Raw genomic sequence first — 26,178 nt, 5'->3', positions numbered from 1 at the left:
CTCTTCTCTCCACCAGCAATGTTTTCAAACAAAACCAATGACTTCTACCATGCTTTGTATGGTACCTGATGTATTTTACGTGAACATCTAGAAAACGTACTCCTCAGGGAACCCGAATATTTGCCTTAAGAGAATCAATCCTGACATGAGCTAGGACATTCACATGGCAGCCCAGACCAATAATATAGATAGTTAAGTACTTGTACTGATGAAAACTTAAGTAAGTCAGAATTTTATCTCTCTGTAAAGTTAGACAGCAAAAGAACATGGATTTTAATGACCACAGACCTAGACAAGAACCAAAAGTGTATCTAAACCTACCTATGTCTCTCTGTGGTTCTAACCCTGAGGTCCTTTATATTGGTATAAAGTAACTGGAGTGTGAATAAAAATGATGACTTTAGGCAGTTTTTGACATACAGGCAACTACCTCCTATTTCATTCTGTTCAGACACATGAAAACTTGTCAGTGTAAGCTGTATATACAACCAAGATGTTGTTTTAGGTGCAACAATACTAGCTTCTTCACAGCAGTATTCTGGTAGTGTTGGCCACTAAGCAAATTTGATGTGCCAACTCAGACATCATTGAAGAATTTGAATGCTTTTAACCTATTTTTAATTTACTCGAGCACCTCCCAAATTTCAGTAGTGTACTAGCATCATCTTCTTTGATTAAAGATGGGGTTTTTTGCCTCTAGTTCAAAAATATCTTTTTTTTATTTTCATCTGAAAAATGTAATTGCAATTCTGATTAGATAACACTACAAGACAAAATTAACATACAAAATATAATCTTCCGCTTTACACTTCTTAAGTCATGCACAGCTATTCATAAAAAGAAAATAGGAATGATTAGGTACTGATGTTGACCATATATAGGTACATGGGTTTAATGAGGAATGATAAAATGTGCACTCCACAGACCTGGTATAACCAAGTACATTCCAATTAGTGCACAACAATTCTTTGCCAAAAGCTGTAAAATAAGTGGAAGAGCCTCAGTCCACCCATAATGTTTTAGATTGCCTGCACTCATACACATGAAATCATCTTGCCATCTTTTACAAATGAATTGTTTGTATTCAGACATGAAAAATAGAAACAAAGTATGCAGCCAGCTGGGCCTCACCAGCTGCAATTGAGCAAAGCATGGGGCAACAAGGAGAAGCTGCACAAGGATGGCAGACTAAGGGGCTTTGCACCAATTTGTGCTAAATTTTGTATATTGCAAGTACTAACTGAGAATGTCAACAACTGTGTAATAGCACCGTATAGGGATGCATTCCAGATACCCTCTTCTTCCCAGTTTCTCCCTCTGGCAGGGCAAAAGAGGGAAAGCCTTTTTATTATATGAGACTGCACAGAACAGAACAGCTACACAGAGATTTACAGAGGATCTGCAAGGATAGAATGAAAAAGCAGTAGTCCAGCTCTTCACTGCATGTGGAATCCAAAACAGCAAAGGAAAGAGAGCTGCTACACCAGCAATGCAAGCCCAGTCAGGAAATGCAAGTCGTGCTGATAAACTTCCACAAGCAAACAGAACTTGCAGAGGCTCAGAATCACTCAACATTTGACGTATTTTAGTGGAAAACAATGTAGAACATCTCTAACAGAACGAGAGATTTTTTACAGATGTTGCTACTGCTACCAGGAAATCTTGTGTAAAAAGAGCTTCTGAAAGGAAATCTTGCAAAACCACCATTTTGAATGTCACCGTAGTTTACATTTTTCAATGAATTAAAGGACATTAAATGACAGCCTGTTCTCTGGATTCTAAGAGCTCTTCAAGAAGGAGTACAGTGCACTGTGCATTTGCCAATTAAATGAAATGAGTGATTCATAGCAGGACAGAGCTATACTGCATAATTCCTGACACACCTGTGATCAAACTTTCCAGGAAGGGCTCCACAACTTCTGCAGAGAAAAAAAGGATTCTATGTTTTCAAGAAGGGGTAGGGTGTTTTTGATTTAAAGCTTAAAAAAACCCCATATGTTTCTGTGTTCCTTTAAGACAAACAAATACCAAATGACAGGTCAAGCATCCAGTCAAGTCAGTACCCATATGAGTTGAAGAACTCATATCAGTACCAATATGAGTTGAAAAAGAAAGCTTATCAGTCAATCAAAACCAAAAATGGGAATCAGAAAATACAGATGACTTGAAATGAGTGGTGGTGTGCATTTTAGCATTAGCAAAAGACCACGAGAATGCAGGTAGAGACTGCACCATCAGCAGCCTAGCGTGAATTTCATTCTTTCTTACATATAAAACGATCCACTATTTTTGTGAACAATGTGAAAATATCTTAGCAACATATCACATGTACTACTGATTATTTTCAACAAAAATACAAAGAAAATACATTGATAAAATAATGGCACATGTAATTTATTATTATAAAATTTAATACCAAAAATATCTAATCTCTAACTGGAAAGCATATTGTTTTCTAGACCCTTTTATATATGTACATGCCAGCCTTTTAAGATTCAAAGATAAGAATTTTAAAGCTGAAATTACAGCACTGTTCTGCATTTAAATCCAGATCACTGCTTTCATTTGAAATACAATCTGGAACCTCTGCAGTATTATGATTTTTTTTTTTTTTAAAACCAAAATATATTTCTGCCATCTCCCCAGTAAGAACTTTTCCCTATTCAGAATCATTGAAATAAATTTGACAGAATGATTTGAATAATCCTTATTAGATTGATAGCTAGTCAAGAGGTTGATGTGTTAATAACAGTAATACATTGGAAAAAGAAAGTGCATTGGGTAGAATCAAAACCTGGAGATACAGGAGAAATATAAAGTTGTGACAAACTGTCATGGGACAAAAACAGGACAGTGGTACCATCAGGATAAAGGGAAATAAAAAGGAAAGGACTTGCAGAAAAGAGTTTTCCTCATAACAGTTTTCCACCAGTAAATTATAAATTAATCTCACCCCTACTGGTGAAACCAAATCATTATTCACTCTTCAGATGTTAAAAAGCACCTCTTCAAGCTTCATTCTCTATTTTTTTTCCTCAAAAGGGTTTATTCTAGCAGGACTAGTTTTGAATCTAAAACATGGTGCCACTAGAGGCATTAGTCCATTGACCTTGGCTTACCATGCAGAGAAGGTTTGAAATTATTTCTTTTTTTTATAAGACCCAGAAAATATGAGGGCTACCTTGTTCTCTAAAGGTGGGGGCATGACAAAAACCTCAAAGCTTGAAAAAAGCTTTAAAGTAGTGTCAGTTGTATAATCTCATTAATGCAATGTAGATGTGACCTTTTTAAAGGAAGGGAGCAATGGCACAGAGCATGGTGTCCAAACAAATCAGCAAGGACCTGGGCTCCAGTTGGTGTGAGGAGGCTACTGAACTGCAGGTGCATTTCAGAGACATAGATGTGAGCAAGCCGGTTATTTGGTGAACCTGAACTTGGCCAACTGCTTAACAATTCACATAAATTGCTCAATATGCACCAGATGAGATCATTCACAAGGGGGTCCATCCTTACTACCACTGATTTGCCTCTGTTGTGATTGTAGACTAAAGCCCCAGAAGAGAAAAACAAAAGCAGTACATCCTTACAAAATTGGTATTGGACCTTTTATTCAATGACGCAAATATGGATTTAGTAGCTTAATTTGGTTATCCAATTCTGAATATCGATTCTTTTACACAACTCTTATTCTTTTTCTTTTGTTACTATTGTTCTGAATTTCTAAGAGAAGCTGTTGGTGCTCCGTGTTCACTGTTGAGTTGTTCTTCCGATGAAAATCACCAAGTAAAGTAGAGATTATCCACTGTCTCTGACAGTTTATCTTCTACAGACTGAGAGAAGACAGAAAGGATTAAAAAAAAAAGGCTTTAAATGATACTAAAGCAAGACAACAAAGCCAAAGGTCATCCAAAGACATGAAAAGTTCCAAAATGAAGAAGCTTTTTGAGGCAACTCCAGTCCAAGCGGTTCTAATGTTCCCAGGTGGACTGCATTACCCACGCTTTATCACAAAACTTGTACAATCTGGCAAGCACTTCTGCCTTTACATAAAGTACCTAGCTTCCCTCAACAAAAAAACCACAATTTTTTGTCTTATTTGACTGTAGATGGAGGCTAAATTTATCTAGAGGGTATATTTTAAAACCTTTTAATATCAAGAAGACAATTCAAAAAGATCACGTAGTAAATTAAAAATGGTTTAAAAATCATAGGAATGCTTACATTCAATAATGCTGCAACTTCTGTTAATCAAATTTGTAATTTTCTTAATTTCAAAGATAGTTTTCTTATTTCAGGAAAAAGGTCAATAATACATCTAAGAGCTTCAGGCTGGAAAAGCCTACTGTCATAGGGACATACAGCCTCTACCCAAACTTCAAGCTGCTTTAGGCGAGTCAAGAGCTATGACTTGTACTTGTAAAAATAAGTTAATTGTGGCCTCTTCTATTATTTGCTCTTCTTGTTCTGCAGAGACAAGATACTTTATCAGATTTATGCTATTGCTCCTCTAGTTTCCTGCTAGTTCTCAAGTAATCAATAAGATTAGTGCCATCATCAAAATTCATTTAAAACTGTCACTATCCTTTATCCTTTTGGTATCATGTGAATTAGAGAACACCTTTTGCAACACTAGAAAGCCTCCTCAAAGTTAAACGAGAAATGGATCGATTCTTGGGGGCAATCAGCACAAATATTGTAACTAAACTCCTCATGTGGCATTATGTGTGTGTTTTATCACATATAAATAATTACAGACAGATATGATTAGCAACACAAACTGCTTGCCAGAGATATTAGTCTTTAAATTACATGCTGGTTAACATCAGTTAAGGAAGATAGTTGATATTCTTTTGTAGGAAAACTGCTTAAAAATGGTCAGGTGTGCAATTTCAGAACTTTTTCCTGCTTTTTTTTTAACTGCAAAAACTTCTACTGACTTTAGTGGTATTAATTCTCCAGTTGGCAGTGCATCAGATTACCTGTTATACAAGTAATTTATATTGGCACTGAAGTATATAAAAAAAATTACTGATTTTGAATGATTTGATTTTGAAAATGGGAGAGAAAAGCATGGTGTTTAAGGGACTGAAGGAGTGGAAAGGATGAGAGTGGGGGCAGAATTAGCAGTCGCCCTTTCTTATAAATGTGATCTGGGTGCAAGGATCTCAGAGAAGCACAAGTTATTGTAACTGTAAAACCAATTAATTTATCCCAATGTCTTCATACGATCTTTTATGGGACATTCAAGCTGTAATATCAGAAGTGGTACACAACTACTGCTCTTTATTTTTTTACATCTCTTTTCACTTCATACTACAGTTATACCACATCAGACACGTTCCATCTCCCCTTCTTCTTGAACAGTATTTATTTTCTTTGGATACCTGTTATTTTAAAGGTAAGTATTTGAAACATGTATTAGTCACTGAATAGCTGAGAACTGATGTCCTTAATAGGTAGAGCTGAGAGATTTCTGAGAAAAGATGGCAGAAATGATGTGTGTTTTCTCTCTCGTGACTAACAAACAGTACCGTATTTTCTGTCAGCATTGCTATTTGTAGACAAAGTTTGGGCATCCATTTACCCTAGATCATAATTAAGATAAAATCATAATTCACTTTGATAAAAAAAAAAAAGACAAAATTGGTTTTTTGCTTGGTTTTCTTTCCATCCATTGCTTCCCACTGACAATGTAGTGCCTGCAGCCCAAACACCCTCTGAGCCCGAGCAATGCTTTGTGCCCACTGACTGAGAGGAGGCGCAGTGCCAATGGTAACCTTTACCACTCTGCTCTGAAACAGACAAAAAACCCCATAAAATTGCACGGAAAAGTCAATATGATGACGCGTAAGCCAATCTCTTATAACCAGATGTTCCCATCCTCTTCAGAGAAGCAGGTCAGTGTACCGTGTGCATTTCTAGGAGGTAATTAGGAATACTACGTGCAAGCAGTGGAAAAGGAAGCAAGGTCCACGGGCACCAGTTTAACCACCACTCCACCTCATGCAAGTCAACTCAGGTACTGTCTGTGCTGTGGGTTTATTTGTCAACTGTTCTTTGCCTCTTCTATTTAGGCTGTCAGTTATTTGAAACAGTGACCTCCTCATCATCTTCTCATACACATGGCTGTGCTGCATATAGCACAGTGGGGCCCTCATCTCACATAATTACCTGATTTCATTTAATTCTGCATGAGATACGAAAAAGGCTGAACATACTTGCCAATGATTCTGCTTTAATTACACCTTGGAGGTGTGCTCCATTAGATGCATGACAACAAGAACATTTCCCTAGAGCTCTGCATTGCTCTATTCTGAGCCATCAAAGTCAAGTCGAAGCAATAACTAACACTTGTCTGAAAGAACGAAGTAGTCATTAAAGTTAGGTACTGTTATTTCCAGTGATGCGGACATTTCTTGGCAGTACGGTGCGCTAAGCACATGCTATTTTATCCTCAGAATAGTTTCATATGATGTCAAACTGGCAGATCTTTTAACTGACAATATCTGGACTTTCTAATTTGTTTCTTTTAAGAACAAAGCTGCGCACAGAATTTCCACTCTTGAAAGATACTTTTGACACTGAACAAACTTATAAGAAAAATATATGAAACCATTGGCAAGTCCATTTCACACATTCCCCTTTGAATGCTCTTGGCTATATACTTTTTAGAAGAGGAACAAAGTATTTTACAAATGCAATTTGAAAGGCCTCATATTTGTCCAAATACAGATTAGTCAAATATATCTCACATGCTTATTCAGAGCAGCAGAACTACATACACAGAGCTTCTGAGTGGGAGGTACCCTCACCCAATATCTAATTATTGCCCACTTAACTTCTGCCACTCTTTCCTTACCTTTAAATTCAGAAACTTCAGATGAAAACCTCGGTATGTAATTGGGATTTCTTTCAGTATTTCCTCAATATTGTTATTCCCTTATTATAGTGACTAATATAAAAGGTATTAGAACAAACTACTGTTCTATGATAATGCCTATTAGGTCAATCCCCAGGGAGGAGGGGCAGGAGAGGAAAGCCTCATCATAACTCAGTATATACACACCCAGAGGTGCCTTACTTCTTCAGATTGGTACCCATGAAGAAGACTATGAATGACTATGGTCTTCTAACGTAATACACCTCTCTGCCAGAGGGAAAGACCCTGACTGTTTTGGAGATGGAGATTTCTCCAGGGCTGAAAGTATGGAGTGAATTCCCCTGAGGCTGAGCATCCTCACCACCCTGCAACGAGTTCTGCTTCAAGTAGAAACACATTTTATTGATTCAGTATCTCAAAAAACAAACCAAAAAAAACCAAACAAAAAAGCTAATGGCATTTACCTTTGCCATATATGACAAAAAAAAAAGCAAGTCCAGCAAAAAAGAAAAAAAAAAATCACTTCATACACTTTCTCTTCTGGGAAGAGGACTAGACAATAAACAGAAGCACTTTGTAATACACAAGACTTCAACAGTACACAGACAACACTGCAGCGTGTAGGTTAAATATATTTATACATAGACCAGACTATACTACAATAGCACAATAGAATAGACTGTTTGAAAATTAGGCTGTTATTTAAAGTCACTCAAAATGACCCAAGAATCTAATTATTCACAGAAAATGGATAAAAATAAGAAATCACAGCAGAAAGGAAGGATATTATGAAGTGTTCATAGGTTTCATATTTGCAGTTCGATGTGTTGGCTATATTCACCTAATACAGAGCAATCACAATGCCAATAGGCAAACTAAGTAAAAGAAGGAATTACTATCACTGTTTCATATATGGGGAACAATAGCACATAATGACTGCATTTTTTGCCTGTGGTCACTCACGTATAGCATATGGCCTAGTCACCAACTGAACCTTTTTTCCTATGTTGCTGACAAATGTCTTAAATAAACCATCGTTCGTCCAAGTCTTCTGTGTTAATAGCACTACTGCATTATCCAGCACAATAAGCCTGAGCCACACACCCAGTCCTCCCCATTCTTTTATCATTGTTGTTTTTCTAAATGCAAACACTAGGAAGGAAACTTCCTCATGCCCATGACATTTTTTGTTTTTCCTTAATTATTTCATATTATCACTTCTGATACATGGCCAGTGTGGGATGCACTTCTGGGCTGCACCGTCCACTGGTGTAAATCAGTGCAGTGGGACAGAGTAATTCACCTGAGCTACTGTTGATGTGAGGTTATATCCCAGAAGATATCAACGGGAATCTCCTCAAATTAATAGATGATTTTTTTTATTCCTATAAATCAGTTTGTCATTGTTTGACTTTTCCCAGTGCTGTTTAATCAAAATGCCTTCCACTATCACTTCATATTCCCTGTCTGGGAAAGGAGCATACAGACTCTATTTTCAACCACAGCTCCACAACTTTACCAGCTCTTGAAGAAATGGAATTTGCAATTGCTTGGAAGGACATATCCAAGGAGACAGGTCTGACCATGACTGTCACTACCAAAACTGCTTTCCTGTCACGTACTCTCCCCAAAGCTTTATGCTTGTGATGACACAAAGTTAGAGCTATCTCTTCTCACATTAGCAAAGGCTGGAAAACTGCTTGCCCACATTGCAACTGCAGTTTGCTGACAGCACTACCAAGCACAAGGTGCAGCATGACTAATTTGTTGTCTGCCTATAGCATTCACAGTCCTAGATATGTTTCGTGGCCTTTCTCCAGCTCCCTGGACTTGGACAGAGATTGTCAGATACTGCTTACCTGTGTTTAACAACTGCCACTCCTTATCATGACTATTTTTCTGTATCATAACCTCAATGGTTAGCGCTCCTAAATAACTTCAGGAATAAGTTTAGGGTATGAAAACTATGCTAAAAACCCATACAATAGAAAATGGGAAAGAAAATTCATGAGACAAACTTCAGTCAGGTCTTCTAAACTTGGAGACCTGTGAACCTGTCTTTTGCCCTAAACTGCATTTTGTCATTTTTCATTTTCCTCTGAGATGCTCAGCATATTTCTCATCTGTATTGCTTTTGGTTTCCCAACACCTGAAGTCCAGTCCTCCTGCCTGCATTAAAACAAGACCTGTGCCCTGACAGAAGACCACTGTCCAGTCCTCCTCCTAAAGAGCGCATATTTTCTATTACTTGCACCACTGTATCCTTAAAAAAGTTTCAGTTTCTTGACCTTGTCTGTTAAACGCTTTTCTAACTCAGCTTCAAAATAACAGAACTTTTTCTTCATTTTCTTGTTTATGTATCTGTTTCACTACTGCTGTCACACAGCTCAGGGGACAGAGCTAGTTAACGGTTGTATCTTGACTGCTGCAAATACAATCGCACATTCTGCCCTGGGATAGATGCGTGTAATTCCTGTTGACAATGCAGTGAAAATCAATTTTATATGGCACTGAGAACTGCAACCACTTATGGAAGGCAGCATTTGACTCTTAGGTTTACACGGTCATCTCTAATTTGGTAGAAAGTGGCACTGCATTATTAAAAATAGAGAAATGCAAGGATCACAAACCCATCCAATTCATCCCATCTACAGGGCCCGCAGTTTCCGAGGACAGAATTGATTCATTATCCTCATGTCATGCTTTTCTGGCCCATCCATCCTTTGGTGCACACAGGGATGTACACTTGGATAATGTACAATTCAAATTCTTATCCAATAAATACTGGCTTACCTGTTCTAACTACACTTGGCTTATCCTGATTTAAAACAGGTATGGATTTAGCTCTCCACTTCCTAGTTTCACAGAGAACACTCACTCAATTCACATAAGTGAAAGATGTCTTAGTCTGACCTGGAAGGCTGAGAAACCAGTGGTCATGCCCATTGCACTACTAGGGCCAGTGCTGTCAGTCTGAACAAAAAGCAAAGAACAGTAAAAACTCAAGGTCAAGGACTCTCTTATAAAGGCTCTCCTGGTTTCACTGGCAATTTTACCTCTATAACTGAGGAAAGATTGTAGATGCATTTTTAAAGGGAAAAAGGTTGCCGCCTATTTTTCAGATTTTATTCTCTTCATGTTACAACCTTGTCACTGGAAATAAAGGCTACGTTGCATGGAGTTGGCTTTCTCTCTCTATTTTTCTGCACAAGAATTTGACCAAACTGAGTGCTGCTTTTGCTGTGTTGGCATTTGTTGCAAGATTTGTAATAAGTACATGGTTAGTCTGTACTCATTAAGTGAACTTGTATGTATGGTAGAGTCAGTTAAATATTACTGCTGCATACTAAAGAAATCTCCCTACCAGTTGCATAGTACACTGTTTGGATGGCTAACCATTACTCTTAGCCTACATACAGAGTTTAAAAAAAAAACGCAACCCCAAACTGCACAAAGCAGAAGATTTTGAATACCAGCACCCTTGAAAAATAAGTTCACGATTCAAAAATTAGTTAGGGTATATGAAAAAACAAAACAGTTGAGAACATTTTCCCTCCTAAATATGAATGCTGGAGATAGAAAAAAAAGAGCATTAAAAAAGATTCACCTCAATTATGATTGAGGGGATATCTGGGTTGTAGTCTATGCAATGGTGTCCATTTCATTAATTATGATTGAGGGGATATCTGGGTTGTAGTCTATGCAATGGTGTCCATTTCATTTACCTGATTATGGAAACTTCTTTAGCTAACCACATATCACACTGTCTGCATTTGTTAATTTCTTTATTTTAAAATACCCACATCTCAGGAGGGCTAATTTTATAGGATTTTCAAGAAAATTTCAAAGACAATATGCCACTCAGGCACTATTATTTTTCTATTTTATTCTATCACCGCTATTGAAGAGAGCCTTCCACTCTATTCAAGAACATGCCTGCTTACCGAGCAATTCAGCAGCTGTCATCTGCAGCAGTATACAATTTTGAGAATCTGGTTCTTACTTAGTTAAAGCTGCTCAATATGTAATAGAATAATGACCTAAGAATCTAACCACATAAAATGACACAGAAGATGGATAAGTCACAGCAGAAAGGAAAGGTAATATTAAGTGTTTATAGCTTCTAAATTGTGGTCTTCGTGGTTGTAGTGCTACTTTTTGAATGATAAATTTCCTTCTATGGGTACTGTATTTCAGTTGACAAATGAGAATACTTTATTATTGCCTTGACTAAAACCAAAACAAAACCAAAAACTACTCATCATGCCCATACTGCCAACAGACAGTATGTGTTACACGTGTGCAGTAGCTGCAATATTGTTGGGCTTGCTTTCTTTTTAATCTGGATCTCCATCATTAACAAGCACATACTGGGGCTGTAACAAATATGCTTCTATGCTAATGACCCCCCAAACATCCTAAGAAGTGGGACTTAATCTCAAAACATCCTTGTACTGGCATTTGCACTTCAGCTGTGATGTTTCTCAGCACCTTCAGACAAACCTAATTCATCATAAATCTCACATAAATATAATGGTTTTGATTTTCTGCATACAGGTAATAATTTTTTAATGTTTTTTTCCACCTTCCTTTCTAATCAGGGATGAATGGAACTCCTGAAATGAAGACTTTCTATTTATTTATCTTCAGCTTCCAAAAGAAAAGGGAAATGCTTGCACATCTTTTTTTGGTGGAGCTTTTCAAAGCTCCACTCTTTAATGTAATAAAAGAAAAAACATACAGTAGCCTTCAAAACAACATAGCTTTCAAAGAGCATCCACTCATTATCATATAAATAGCACAGTCACTTACTCTGTATACCTTCCTCTGCCTATCATTCCAGTGTCAAGCCTGCAAGTTCAAAGGTGCACCCTTTTTTTTGCCAAAACCAGAAACTCTATTTTTTGTCTACTAAGCAATTATTTTATGAGGGAAGAATAATGAAACTTGAGTCCATTTTAAATGATATATTGACTGTCAGCCAAGTAGATCTGTTCTGAAAGACATGGTCCTGGCAGTCAGACATGGTTTATGTTACTTTGCTTAATTTCATGTCTACTGCAGAAATAGGTGAATAATGTCAATAGCTACAAAAATTATTTTAGAGGTTTCAGAATCTTTCAGATACAGATACCATTGACTTACACGACAACAAAAGAACACGTATGCAAGACAATACAAACTTTCATTGCCATGCCTGCTGCACCTAAACAACAAAATTTCCTAGTTTATATGTTTCCTCTGTTGCCCTACTGCATTCTAAATCCCACGGCATTACTATGTAAAGTATAATACTGTGAAATATGAGGCAGATCAAACTCTCTCTGTTAGACATCAATTTAACCAGCCCAGAAAACCACTTCTTTCTTTAAATTTGTGCTTTTTAAAACTGCACAAGAGAAAGATTATTATTCTAGACCCACAGTTTATGAGAACTACAACTTTGAAAACAGTTTCAGAAATTAACCCAGCATTAGACAGTTCAGTTTCTGTGCACTGCAACATGGGCAGTAATAATGTGGAAGACATGAACCAAGCCACAAATCTATTTACAGGAAGACTGCTTCGTCTACAGTCCACCTCTTCATGCCTTGCAAATGGCCTCAGCAGCATTAATTCAGACAGTCTGTTGCCACTAAGACAACAGATTTGTTCATCACCACCCTACTCACATGGCACTGTGCGGAGGTAGAGATTGTCTCTTATGATCTGCTGGAGCTCATGGTCTACCGAACCTTTCTGGAACCGTAAATTGAGGTAGTGACGAAGGTCCTTATCAACAATGCCTCCTGTCAAGGAAAAGACAAATGAAAGCATGATTTAAAAATATATTGCTTTGATGGAAGCAATGAATCACTTTTAAAGTCTCAATGGCTCATTTTCCTTCATGTTTCTGTCACAATGGATGACAGAAGCACAAAGAGATCTCTGGTTATGGCATGCAGGTGGTATAATATTACTTAGTATCAATAATTGTAAAGGTTAAAACAATTAATGACAACTAATTGGCTAAATCTGTACAGTTCAGAAAATACATATAGGATTATAGACAGAGGTGTAAATTTTTTTCTGCACAAACTGGAACGCATTGTTATTATAAAACTACCTAAATATATATCTAAAAAATACAGTATTAGGTATAATGTTCCCCATGACCTTGTACCAATTTCCCACCTGCTTATTAAACCAAAAAAACTTGGTTCAAAATGTCTCTGTAATGTTCAGTGTTTTCAGTCCAAGTGTAACCAGAATAAAAGGCAGCTATACTTAATGATGCTATAGATATTATATAATCTTTTGTGTTATTTATTTCATATACAATAGCACTTACATCTGAAAAAGATACTATAGCAAATGAGGGTACATATTTTATTTCCACCACTGAAAAGAGCCATTAGTAATAAAACATCTCAGCATAACACTGCAAATGTGGAAAAAAATTGAGTTAAAAACCCTGTAGTTGCCACTTCTAATATAACTTTAGGACAGAACAAATTAAAGTATTGTTTAGCCACTGACTGGTGTATCATGTTCCACTATTAAAGGCTTACCTATAAATCTAATCCAACGTGATTAATAACCATTTCCTGATACAGTTCGTCTCCACTTCTTTTAACTTAGAGTATGGATCATGTTTATAATTATGAAAAAAAAGTCTATAACTAACTGCATTTCTCCTTCTCTGAAATTCTGCCATAAGAAAAATATAGAAAATCATTACCACACTGAGTTTGACATATATTCCTGAGGTGAAGAAAAATTGCAAGCAGATAAATCCCTAACTTGTTGCTTCACACATTCAACCCTAAACAGTTTTTTTCAAATGGTGTTTGCTATTGAACCCTCTGCAAAAAGTCTTACTGACTTAGACTATATAAAGATTTTCCTGTAAAAAAGAACAAATAGCATTCCTACCTAATTATTTGAAAGTCACTACATAGCACAAATGGCTATAAATTAAAATATATCTCTCCTTACCGCTATTCCTATTTATCTGCCAATTACAAGTCCATAATCTTATTATTGCTGCTATTTGTCAATAACTTCAAAACCTTTTGTTCCAGGTTTATAAAAAGCTTATAAGTAACTTCTGTTATCTTTAGCTAAAGGCAAAAAACCAGCACACTTCCATAATCAAAAGAAAAAAAAAAAAGCCCTAACTCAGAACAGACACAAAGAAATACCTGGTGCCTGGTTCCCAGAGGCTGAGAACTTCCATACAGATCGCTGTTATTCCAGGAGCCCAGCTGAGCCACTCGGTCGACTACTTTGGTACCACTAACCCTGTTTCTAGCAATGGGGTGTGTTTGAGGTCCAGACCATCCCTAGTCCTGCTAATTTCTTATGAGATTTCAGAGGAGGTGAGGACTAAAGGATGCTGCAGAGAGATGCTCTGCTCCTGATGGGAATCAGCTGTCCTTTCTGATCGGCTGCAGAGAGTAAAGGTCCTGCAGCTCTTGTTCTTCTCGCTCTAATATACGGACCATGCCCAGTGATGCAGATGCTTTCTGGCAGCCTTAGAAAATGCCAGCTCGAGAACAACAGCTGTAGCCTGCCCACTGACATAAACCTGAATCATTCAACTTATGACATAAGTAAATTTAGGAACCTACACAGATTTCTGATTTTTTCTGAAAAAAAATTTCTGAGTGCATTTTTTATTTACAGCATTTTGCTTCAAACACAGTCATTTACTTTACCATGTGTTAACAAATGCACTAAAACCTCCTAAGCACTTCATAAAAAGAGTCACATGACATTTTTGGCAAATTGCATATTCCAAACTCGAGTATAAAAATGTATATTTACAAGAGGAGATACCTACAGCCTTGTATTTGTTACATACAGATTCAAAAGAAAAAGTTTGTAACAGAAATAAAACCTGTACATGGTGCAGGGGAAAAAACCCTGACTGGCTTCCAAGCACAAGGGAAATACATGAATTTTGTCTTAATATCTGAGTATATACTGTAACATTAGCAAAGTCTATTTTAAAGAACAGTCAGATGAACTACAGACAGCACATGTACAATTGACAAATTTCCCTCTTCAAAAGTCATTCTGTTTTCTGACCTAAATGATGGTTTTCAATTCTTTGGGCATAAGCTACCTTTTGTTTTGAAACTGGTATAACAATGAGTTTTACGTCCTGGAAAGTGTAAAAAATAAAATAATTCGAGAGTCTTGAAGACTAGATGTAATATTTTTAATTCATCCTTCCAATCATCATTCTTCTGCTTTTCTCCCCTAAAAATCTTTGTTGTTTTACCTGATGCTTGTCAAAAGCATCCTTGACTCCAGATGTGCTTTCCAGGTACTTATAATACCTGAGCTTTTGAGCAGCCTGATCCTTTTAAAGTACAAGCAGAACAAAATCTTGAGTGTGCTAGTGTGGAGCCATAAGAGTTTTTGCAAGAAACTACTGATTCGCAAGAATGTAAAACAGCCTTGATTTAGCAGCAATGAATTAGATCTTGTGTTACAGACTATATAAATCAAGAATAACATGAGTAATAATAATAGGACTACATCCTCCACCTCCAAAAGACTGAAATAAGAAACAAAAAGTACTATCTTTTGGTTTACTTTGGAGGGAAAAAAGAAACTTAGTGACACTGTCAATATGTTCATAGAAAGAGAAGCAATCAGAGAGAAACTGTTTTCACAGGCAGTAACAACACTCCGCTATTTAGTGGTCCCATCCAGCCCAGTTAGACAAGTGTCCAGTACTTGGTTTCTATAAAATTCAACTTTCCATTATTTTCTCTTTTCACAATATGATGAAACCCATTGAGATGTTGAAAAATTCCTGACAAAAAGCTAATCCCCTCGTTTTCTATTACTCCCAGCCACCCCGAGAGTGGAGGACCTTGGAAGGATGCTCAGGGGCTGCCGGTGCCTGCCCCACTGCAGCTGCACAGCAGCTCACGAGGAGCAGCTCAGAGAGAAGGAGCTCACGAAGGCCGCATCCTGCTTACCGTGTGTGACACTGAAAGGAAGAGCTGTGGTGTGTCAGAGGTATTATACAGCACAAGCTTTAGAAACCCAACCCAGCGACCATAATTAAAAATGTTCTTTGGCCGCTGCCACAGGAGGAGGCTGACAACTGCACGACAGAGCGTGCACTGGGTTGCAGCCATGCAGGACTCTTTTTTTTTTCTTTTTCCTGGCTTGAAGCCTATACTCTGTTTCAGTTTCATTTCACTCCAGTGAATCCCATTACTTTGCTAGCTGGGAAATATAGGATGCGAATTAAATACTTCGAGTAATGATCTCTGGCATAATGTATGTCTGGTTTAGGTACAGCTACCAATCATGATGGCAAACTCATAACCATGACTGAATTTGATTCCACAGATTACAAAATTAGATACACTTGGCTGAACTAAAAAATGCTCTGTTTGCATGTTTTACTTATGAATTTAATGAGCAGTGTATATCTTGTTGGAGTGTTTTAACATATTTCTGTCAGGTTTCCTTCCCTTCACAAAATCTAATAGCAAAGCCCAATAAGAAAAGAAATACAATAAAGAACACACATACAAAAGGGTATTGAATAGTTTGTAGCTCATTAAAAGATTCAAAACAGAAAAAGGTAATTGCCATTTCTGAGAAAATGACAGGGATAAAGGTTTATCATTTTCTCTAGCCCTAAATATTGTGGATCTTTTTGTAACTTCCTATTTGGTAACCCACTGATATGCAGCCGGGGCCTACTCTTGTATTTTATTTTTCAGTGAAGGACTACTTGCAAAACACAAACATCCCTCTTCTTCTTCCCACAATGTTAGCTCTAAATAATTTATTTCTTACTCTTAACAGAATTTTTATGGTTATAACTTCTCAACAAACATTTTTGAGTATTCATCCATTAGTATTTTCTCATCTTGTATCATAACCTTTCAATGAATTGACTTCCTAAAACCTGGTGCAGTACATTATTTGTTTTTTTAACAGTATAATCAATTACAACTCAGCCAAGAATAATTTGCCTTAGATATTTTATTTGTTGGGATAGAATTTTAAAGATTTCCATTTCCCTTGGTTCTGTAAATACTCCTGGTTAGAAAAATCTATGAGTAAGCAAGACTCTTACATTTAGATTTGCATCTGTACATGACCTGTGTCTGAGAAAAATAAAGGAAATATCTTAGGATCTGGACCTGTGAAAACAGGCAAGCTCGTAAACTTTTAGTATATACCTCCCCTCTTCTACTGCCCTACTTGCATCAATCCATGTCTCCCCTTGTTTTCAACCAGTTCCCACTTCTGACTGAAATATAAGACATGTATTTGGCAAAGTCAAATGCCTTGGCTGAACAGGCTTTCACCAGCTTTGGTAGGACTATTCTACCGGAGGGTGTCACCCCAAATATTTACTCAGGTGCCACCTGGACCTTTATATTAATACTGTGGTATGCCTCCATGGACATCTGACAATACCTCAAATTTCTTCTGCACGTCTTCTGTAGAAGACATGCACTTTGGTGCATGCCAGACTAACTTCTCTTTCATCATTAACAGATGATCTAACTGACCTTTCAATCAGCAGCCTAATGACAGCCTGACTTCTTTAAACCAGATATCAGGAATATCTATTTATTAGTTCTTTTCTCTGCTGATGAGATAAAAAAATCTTCTGCCCACGGAAGTGGGTACAAGAATTTTTTTTTTTGTGACTCTCCCTGGAATCTACGAAGAAAATCATAACCATCATAAATAAGAAACTGCATATATGGTTTAATTGCTCATTTCTGAACATTTTTAGAAATGGTCCAGTAAGAATTCAGAATACCTGGAAATATCATATATAACCCCTCTCAGTCATCCCCATCAGTTCAGTGACACCGTGCCCAACTACCTACAAAAATCTCTATGATTTTTTCATTCTGGCATATAAGACCTAATCTGAGGTGACCTGTAATTCCCCTCCTCCAGTTCTATCTCCAGACCCACACAGCTCTAGACTGGTATATGCAAAAAAATCAGCAATGCAGGCTTGAGCAGCAGTGAGGGACTGGCACTACCCAGCTGCGAGACAGCCCATATCAGCCAGGGCTCCAAAACACTGCTCCTGACATATGTGTCTCACTGCAAGCTACCTAAAGTAATTGAAAAGATTTTAAACATAAAAAACTGTCACATCCCCTCTTCTCTTAAAGTTTCTTTCCCCAGATGGTCCTCTCAGGAGAATAGCCACGTTCCCCACTCCTGAGAGCTCCACCTAACACATGGACCATAACAAAGTTTGTGAACAAAGGTAAAATATGTCCACCAGACTTTTTTTTTCTTTTTTTTTTCACAAGTCCAGTAATATTTTATTGTAATAAAATTAATAAAAAATATCCTTAAGATATAAGAGAAAGCACTCATTAGAGGAATTGATGATTACCATTACTCATATGAATTGCTAGCATTTGTAGTACAAACAATACTTTTTAAACAAATTAAGTATGTCTTATCTTAGTACTTGAATAATGAAGATATCATGCATTTAACATTTCGGAACCAGTATGAGATGATTTGCTTTAATATTTTCTTTAACTGGCAAGAGTAACCAAAAAAATAACTTTTAAGAGAGAATATGAACATTCCAAGTAATATCAAAACTCTCGGTTGGATTACATAAAGATTTGTTATTAAAATACAACCTGCAGCTAAGCCTATTATTTAAAGGAAATTATTCTCAACAAACCTATCTAGTGCTCAGAGGAGTATAAGATGAATAAGCATGGGTTCATGAAAGGCAGGTCCTGCTTGACCAACCTGATCTCCTTCTATGACCTGGTGACCCGCCTAGTGGATGAAGGTAAGGCTGTGGATGTCATCTACCTGGACTTCAGTAAAGCCTTTGACACAGTCTCCCACAGCATTCTCCTAAGGAAGCTGGCAGCTCATGGCTTAGGCAGGTGTACTCTTCGCTGAGTAAAAAACTGGCTTGGTGGCCCAGCCCAGAGTCGTGGTAAACCGAGTTAAATCCAGTTGGCAACTGGACACAAGCGGTGTTCCCCAGGGCTCCGTTTTGGGGCCAGTCTTGTTCAATATCTTTATCAATGATCTGGATGAAGGGATTGAGTGCACCCTCAGTAAGTTTGCAGATGACACCACACTGGGTGGGAGTGTCGATCTGCTGGAGGGTAGGATGGCCCTGCAGAGGGACCTGGACAGGCTGCACCGATGGGCCCAGGCCAACTGTATGAGGTTCAACAGCACCAAGTGCCGGGTCCTGCACTTGGGTCACAACAACCCCACACAACGCTACAGGCTTGGGGAAGAGTGGCTGGAAAGCTGCCTAGCAAAAAAGGACCTGGGGGTGTTGGTAGAGAGCCGGCTGAACATGAGCCAGCAGTGTGCCCAGGTGGCCAAGAAGGCCAACAGCATCCTGGCTTGTATCAGGAATAGTGTGGCCAGCAGGAGCAGGGAGGTGATTGTCCCCCTGTACTCGGCGCTGGTGAGGCTGCACCTGGAATACTGTGTCCAGTTTTGGGCCCCTCAATACAAGAAGGACATTGAGGTGCTGGAGCGTGTCCAGAGAAGGGCAATGAAGCTGGTGAAGGATCTGGAGCACAGGCCTTCTGAGGAGCGGCTGAGGGAACTGGGGTTGTTTACCCTGGAGAAGAGGAGGCTGAGGGGAGACCTTATCGCTCTCTACAACTCCCTGAAAGGAGGTTGTAGTGAGGTGCGTGTTGGTCTCTTCTCCCATGTAGTTAGCGATAGGACAAGAGGAAATGGGCTGAAGCTGTACCAGGGGAGGTTTAGATTGGATATTAGGAAAAATTTCTTCCTGCAAAGGGTAGTCAAGCATTGGACCAGGCTGCCCAGAGAGGTGGTGGTGTCACCATCCCTGGAAGTGTTCAAAAAACGGGTAGCTGTGGCACTCGGGGACATGGTTTAGTGGGAATGGTGGTGTTGGGTTGATGGTTGGAGTGATGATCTTAGAGATCCTTTTGAACCTTAATGATTCCTAGCTTTTACTTTCATTAAAAAATAATCCAGCCACCAAGCCAGGAAACATGAAATTATTACTCTACTCTTAATTGGTTTAGTGGTGGACATGGTAGTGTTAGGTTAATGGTTGGAGTGGATGATCTTAAGGGTCTTTTCCAACCTAAACGATTCTACGATTCTATGAATGTTGGCATTTCACTAATCGTTGTAGATTGAGCATATTCATCCCTGGAAATTCCTTCAGGTTTCCATGTAAAATATGTAATTACTACAACAGTAGAGTAAAAACAGTACAACAGAACTTTAGTAAATTATAAGAAACATATCTTACATTCCAGTCATCAGCTGAAGATTACATTTTTTATTTTTAAAGCCCTTATATACCTAGATTAAATTCTGTGGGTCGTCTTTGAACTTCTGCCTGCCTTCCACCACTACCTTCAGCCCAGTCTGCCATCACACTTATCTGCAAAGTCTTAAACCATCAGGGTTGAGGTATCATCACTGTGGAACGTGTGGTAAGATAAAATGTGATGGAGAACCAAGAGGGAATTGTGGAAGAAAATTAGACTCATCAGGAAGAAAATTAATTTCTTTCATACTTGGGGCTACTCCAATAAATTTAATTTCATGATTCTTTACTGGAAATCTAAACAAATTTCAAGAGTAAAGGCTTTGGAAAAATTTATAACTTGGAGTTCTTATATGTGCCATATATGATGAAAAACATTTTAAGATTTAGTTTACTGACAGGGAAGTGGCCTTCTCTTTTCTCCCTCCTAGCATTTTAAATTCAAAGATTTGAAACACAGGAGCGTAGGGCTTACAAGATAAATTGCATAGGGATGGTACTATCTATATACAGAATATAGACTGTATTAAAAAAGCCCAACAAAATCTAGCCAGACAATGAATAATTTTCTCCACAGCAGGTCCCTGAGCATTCATATAGAAACATAGAATCATAGAATATCTCAAGTTGGAAGGGACTCATATGGATCATAGAATCCAACTCCCTGCTCCTCGCAGGACTACCTAAAACTAAATCACATCAGTATTACCTCAATATTTGGAGGTATGTCTCTGTATAAATATGTAATTCCTTAATCTCTGTGGGAAATGTATTTCACCTCCTGTATGTTCTCCTCAGACCAGAGGACAGGCTAAGGTTTGCATCCTCTTTGATCTTCACAGTGGAGAAAGTTTTCACTTTCTCTGTTGCGGGGAATGGAGGTATCCTCACTGCCTCAGGACAACCGGGGCTCATTTCACCACTGTGTTAGACCTGCCCTTGTGGTATCTTCTAGTGGGGCAGTCTGAGGAAGGAGTAGATCAAGAGGACACCCTGCAGCAGCAACAAGATGAGACCAGAAACACTGGGGGTAGACAGATCGTTGGAATAATATGAAAGCATATCATGCCCTGGATTTATTTTCTTAGTTTTGTGGCTAACCTTAAGCCTCTATTTGTAATATAAGACCCAAGTGTGCACTGTGCTGGAAGCAAAAATGTGGTTTGTAATGATGCGGGGAGACTGTGTCAGCAGGAGAGTCAGCTGACCCAAACACATCTGCATTTGGTACTTTGTCTCAGATTACTGGACTTCAGCTCTTATTAAAATAGTAGATCTCCAGTCCTTGTAGCTACAGAAACAGCCCTCCATTGTGAAGCCAGTTGCAGCATCTTCCAGTCTGCTGGCAGCATGCAGCATTGACTTTGAGATAGGCATTCCCAAGCTAACCTCAGAGAAATGCCATTTAACTAGTAAAAACATTTTGTAGCTTTGCTATTTAGAGGTACTTTGTTTTGTTCTCTTCAGTTAATTGACCACACAGCACAGCTCTTGACTGTAGTTTCTGGGAAACACCATGATTTAACTGGTTGGTAAAAAAAGTCAAGCTGTACTTCATGTAACAGAGAGGACAGTTTGTGGCACTTTGGTTTCAGAATACTTACCTTTTATTCGGTGTTCTAGTTAGTAGGTGTATACATAAAGTAAAAATGATGTTCAAATAATGCTGTTGCTTCTCTACAAAGGCTGTCTGGAAATTAACTACCTTTTACTCTAGTTTTGAAATTCACTAAAGCAACATTTCCTAATTATGAAACAGAGCTGTTTGTAGGTGCCTCCAGTATATCATTGATTTGACTGATAACTTACACATAAACATTAATGATTACTACTGAGATATTTAAAAGACTGTAAGTGTTCCTACAAGACTTACTACTACACGGGAAATAATTAACTGTACACGTTTTTCACAAACACCAAATTGTAAGGGATTATACATTAACTTACCAAGTGAGAATGTCAAAAATGACACTCAGCCTGTGCAGTCATATAGAGCCCAGCAGTATCTGCAAGGACAGACTTCCCCTCTTGAAATCTGAACATGTTTACAGAAGTCTTACTTCAAATACTACCTGGCATTCAGATGCTCCCACTCATAGAAATCTTTTATTTGGACAAAGGTTGCCACAACAGAGCTTGAAACTTTTTAAGGCCAATGTTTGTTATGTGACCTAACTCCCAAAGAAAATGATAGAAAGGTCCCATTTGACTTCAACAAGAATAGTTGGAAAAGGGAAATAAAACATCTTATTGGTATTCTTCTAAAGACAAAACCCTCTTTGAAAATTGATGGCACATAAAGCTGAAAACTCATAGAATAAGTCTGAGACTGACTGTAGCATACTAAAAACATTTGAACAGAACTGATAAGGCTCATTTTAGCTTCAGAAAAATATTTATGTTGTTATTTGGGCTAGATATATTGCCAGGAAGCTGTTTTGAATTCTAGGAAAATCCACATTAGCCACAAATGTCCAACAGACAAGTTAACCAAGGGGAAAAAAAAAGTCATGAAGATGTAATAGTTTTATTTTTTAGTCAAACTACAGCAGAATATTTTTCCATGTATATACTTGGACACCCCTCCCCACGCTTCATTCTGTGTGCTGCTTACTGACCTGCTCATTAGAAAAAAACACACTTATAAATTGACTTCTCTGGAAAAGCTCAAATGCAGCCTTAATCTCTGATACAAAATAATGGTGATAATGTGGAGCTTATTCATTCTGGCTGGGTACAAATTATGCCTCACTGAGTCAGTTTAATTCTCTGTGCTGTAAGGGTGAGTCACCTAACACTGAAACCCTGCTACCTCTCTTGGGGTCATCTGGTGGAGCAGCAACTTTAATGCCCAGAACACCTGCAAGAAGGGCATGTTCAGACAGTACTCCTCAGGAGCCAATCACACACATTTTCTTGTACCCAAAGCCACCTCTGCTCTCTCTCCCCATCCAGAGCTGCTACAGGCCTCTCTGTGCTCCCCTCCAGGCTGCCTGCTCCTAAAAGCCTGTGCTGGGAGCTACACTGATAGATTGTTGGTCTTCAAGAAGAATCTGTTACAATTTTTATTGTTCAAGCAAAAGTAGAACTTACAAGAATATGTTCAAAATTGTCTTACTGTGGACAAATATCCTCCTGTCCTTGCTTTGCAATGGGTAAAACCATCTCCTCTTAAAAGTAGACAGCAATTGCTCCTCACCTTTAACAGAAAAGTTACTGTTCTGTTTAATACTCTTTTTCTATGAATACAGTGATATGACTGCTCATCTACTGGGGACACAAATGTTCTTTTTCTCTAATACTCTTTTAGTTTTATCTTCTTTGTGGAAGACAACTGTGATGGAACTTTGAGGTTTGACGTGTATTTGAATAAAATATGAAAGACTGGATCGGAATAGTGGCGTAGTTTTACCAGATCTGAATTATTTGAAAGGTATTCTACTTAAATCATAGCTGCACAATTTTAATTGCTTGAGATAGAGACTTATTTTCCTTACTTCTGGAAATAATATTGCCATTTTAATAGGCTGTGAATTGTGTGCTGACATTTTGTAAAAAGAGAAAGATTAATCCAGGATAAAAAATCCTAGTAACACACAATTTATGAGGCAAGCAAGCTCACAGAGGCTACCATTGTATGAGTTCTAATAATAGCTACAAAATATGACTTAGGTTGGTATGTGAATCATGGGAGCCCAGTTTTTTAAAATCTTTGCAGCATCTCAGTCTAAACCCATAATGTACCGTGAAAAATCACTACCATAATACATTACTTCCTGACTTACTAATAGCTTGTTGCATAAGTAGCAGAAGACCATTTTGCAGACTTCATACTCATGAAACTTATCAAGTGCAAACTCAACATGCAATAGATAAACTGAACTTTGAAAGCAGAGCTCACAAAATTATTGTTAATCTCTGAGATTGAATTGCATATATGTTATCAAATGCATATCTTTCACCCAAAAAACTATTTTCCTGAATCAAGTGTCATGGCATTCATACCAAGTCAAAGCAAGAGTAAAACGCTGAGAAAAATTAAAATGAGAGGTGTTTTACAGCTGCTTTTCAGTAATGGGAAATTAAGACAACACAAAACATGCAAATAAGCCTGAGGTCGAGAAGGTGTCCTCCAGTTTTATACGCAACACAATACTCAGAACACTTAACTGACATGCTCCCCTCTGTTTCATTTCTGTGTGGTGCTCCTTTCAGCTTGAAGTCCATAGTGATACCATCTTCCAGCTATCACACAAGTTAAACAGGGTTGTGCCGAGTCAGTAACTGAACAGAAAATTTCTCAGCACATGAAAGCAAAATGAAAGTCATGTTGGAAATTGAGCAAGTGACGCTCTTCTTTCTAAGCCAAGAGTGGGCAAGTACCTCCACATGTTGAGGCCACAGCACCAGTGGATGCACTACATAGTCCTTGTAGGATAGTGCTGAAGTGGTGGTACATGCTACACACTAAGAAACCTGCATTTTAGTTAAGATAGAAGAGCAGATGGAGTCTGCAGATGAAGTGTTTGGGATTTTCTGAAACAAAAGTTGCTGTACTAATTGAACAGGTCATTATTAGGCTTAAAAACAAATGAATCAAGAAATAACTAGACTAGCAGCGGACATAATACCTAGAGCTTTACAAAAAGACTGCACTGTTAATCCCCTAAGAAGTGTAGTAGACATATTTCTAAGGCTATATATTATTCAGGTTTTCATTTTGTGCCGGCTTGGGAACTAGAGCCTTTCACCAAAAAGCTACTTTCTTTCCCTGTCTGGGGGGGGTCCATTCTCTCTGAGGCACCCAAGATAGTTAAATATTACATAAGTAATTACTGTCAGAAAAAAAACCCAAACCTCTGATAAAAAGTATATAAAAAGTTGGAAATAGTACACAATTTCACTATAAAACTAATTTTTAAAAAACCCTAGATATAGCTAGAAAAATCTATAACAAAATAAGCATCTACTGTTTAAAATTACTGCATAACAAGGCATAAGTAATCCTATTTTCTTTCTTGAAGACATCTAAAACCTCATCATTCTTTGTGCAGTCTTATAAAGCAATTCATAATCTTACAAGAATAATTAATACTAATAATTACAAGACTGGCATAAAGAATAAATTTGAGTTTGGGGAAGAAGAGTGAAGGTACAAATAAGCCAAGGGGTTTGCCTGGTTTTGAAGTAAGGTTGAAAAAAGCCCTAATTTGTCAGTGAAGCATCTCTTGTCGTAACAAAATTATTAGCTATTGTAGCACAACAGCATGACAGATAATATCTGTTACTTTAATATAGAACTCATTCCAAGTATCTTCTGGCACAATCCATCACACTAGGCAAGATTCAAAGATGTACAGTAAAAGTACAATCAAAGCAGTGCAAATTTTCATAAAATGTTGAGTCATACTTCAATATGAAAAGTTAAAATGAAGTTGTTGAGGCCTCAATAGCACTATGCAGCACCATGCATCAGGTTTGCTACAGAACAGCTCTAGAACAACTTTGACATTTTACCCTACTTATGCATTAATTAAATGCAGCAATATTGTCAGAAAATCACTCAGCTACAGGTACCAGGACATTTGGGCTCAGAGGAACTGTTGCTCTGGGTCAAGCTCTGGGCTGTTATGCTTAGTGGTCTGTCTCTGGCAATATTTTGCCAAGGCAAAGGAAAATCCAAAGTGCCCATCAGAGCCTGGGGGCTCCGGCTGCCGCAGTGTGGCAGGGCAGACATCCTCTCTAATTCTGCCTCTGAACCACGCTCACTGAGGATACGATTCCTAGACTCCCTCTAAAAGGAAAGTCTTCCTACCTGCTTCAGAGAGAAACTAGCAGGATAAAATTCAAGCAACAAATAAGTAAACACCAAATACAACAGCAAGATCCGTAGATGACCAAGCAAATTATTTCCGTGTACTTACTGCTGACAGTGATTTCTATGCAGTAATACTATTCTTCAATTCTAGGCAGGGACACAGAGCGCATGAACTCATAT

The 26,178-nt window shown here is 37.9% G+C and overlaps 1 protein-coding gene across 2 annotated transcripts in view; it reads right to left on the bottom strand.

The window, feature by feature from the left end:
- MAGI2 (membrane associated guanylate kinase, WW and PDZ domain containing 2) overlaps positions 1–26,178 on the bottom strand; it is a 772,173-nt gene that overhangs the window by 520,939 nt on the left and 225,056 nt on the right. For both annotated transcript variants that reach the window (XM_075708348.1, XM_075708359.1), the window contains exon 2: positions 12,553–12,669. In XM_075708348.1, coding sequence (XP_075564463.1) covers positions 12,553–12,669 — 117 coding nt within the window. The remainder of the gene's footprint in view (positions 1–12,552; positions 12,670–26,178) is intronic.

The sequence above is a fragment of the Pelecanus crispus genome, chromosome 1 (genome assembly GCF_030463565.1).
Source record: "Pelecanus crispus isolate bPelCri1 chromosome 1, bPelCri1.pri, whole genome shotgun sequence".
NCBI lineage: Eukaryota > Metazoa > Chordata > Aves > Pelecaniformes > Pelecanidae > Pelecanus > Pelecanus crispus.
Note: the sequence above shows the minus strand (reverse complement) of the source record. Positions and strands in the feature narration are given on the sequence as shown.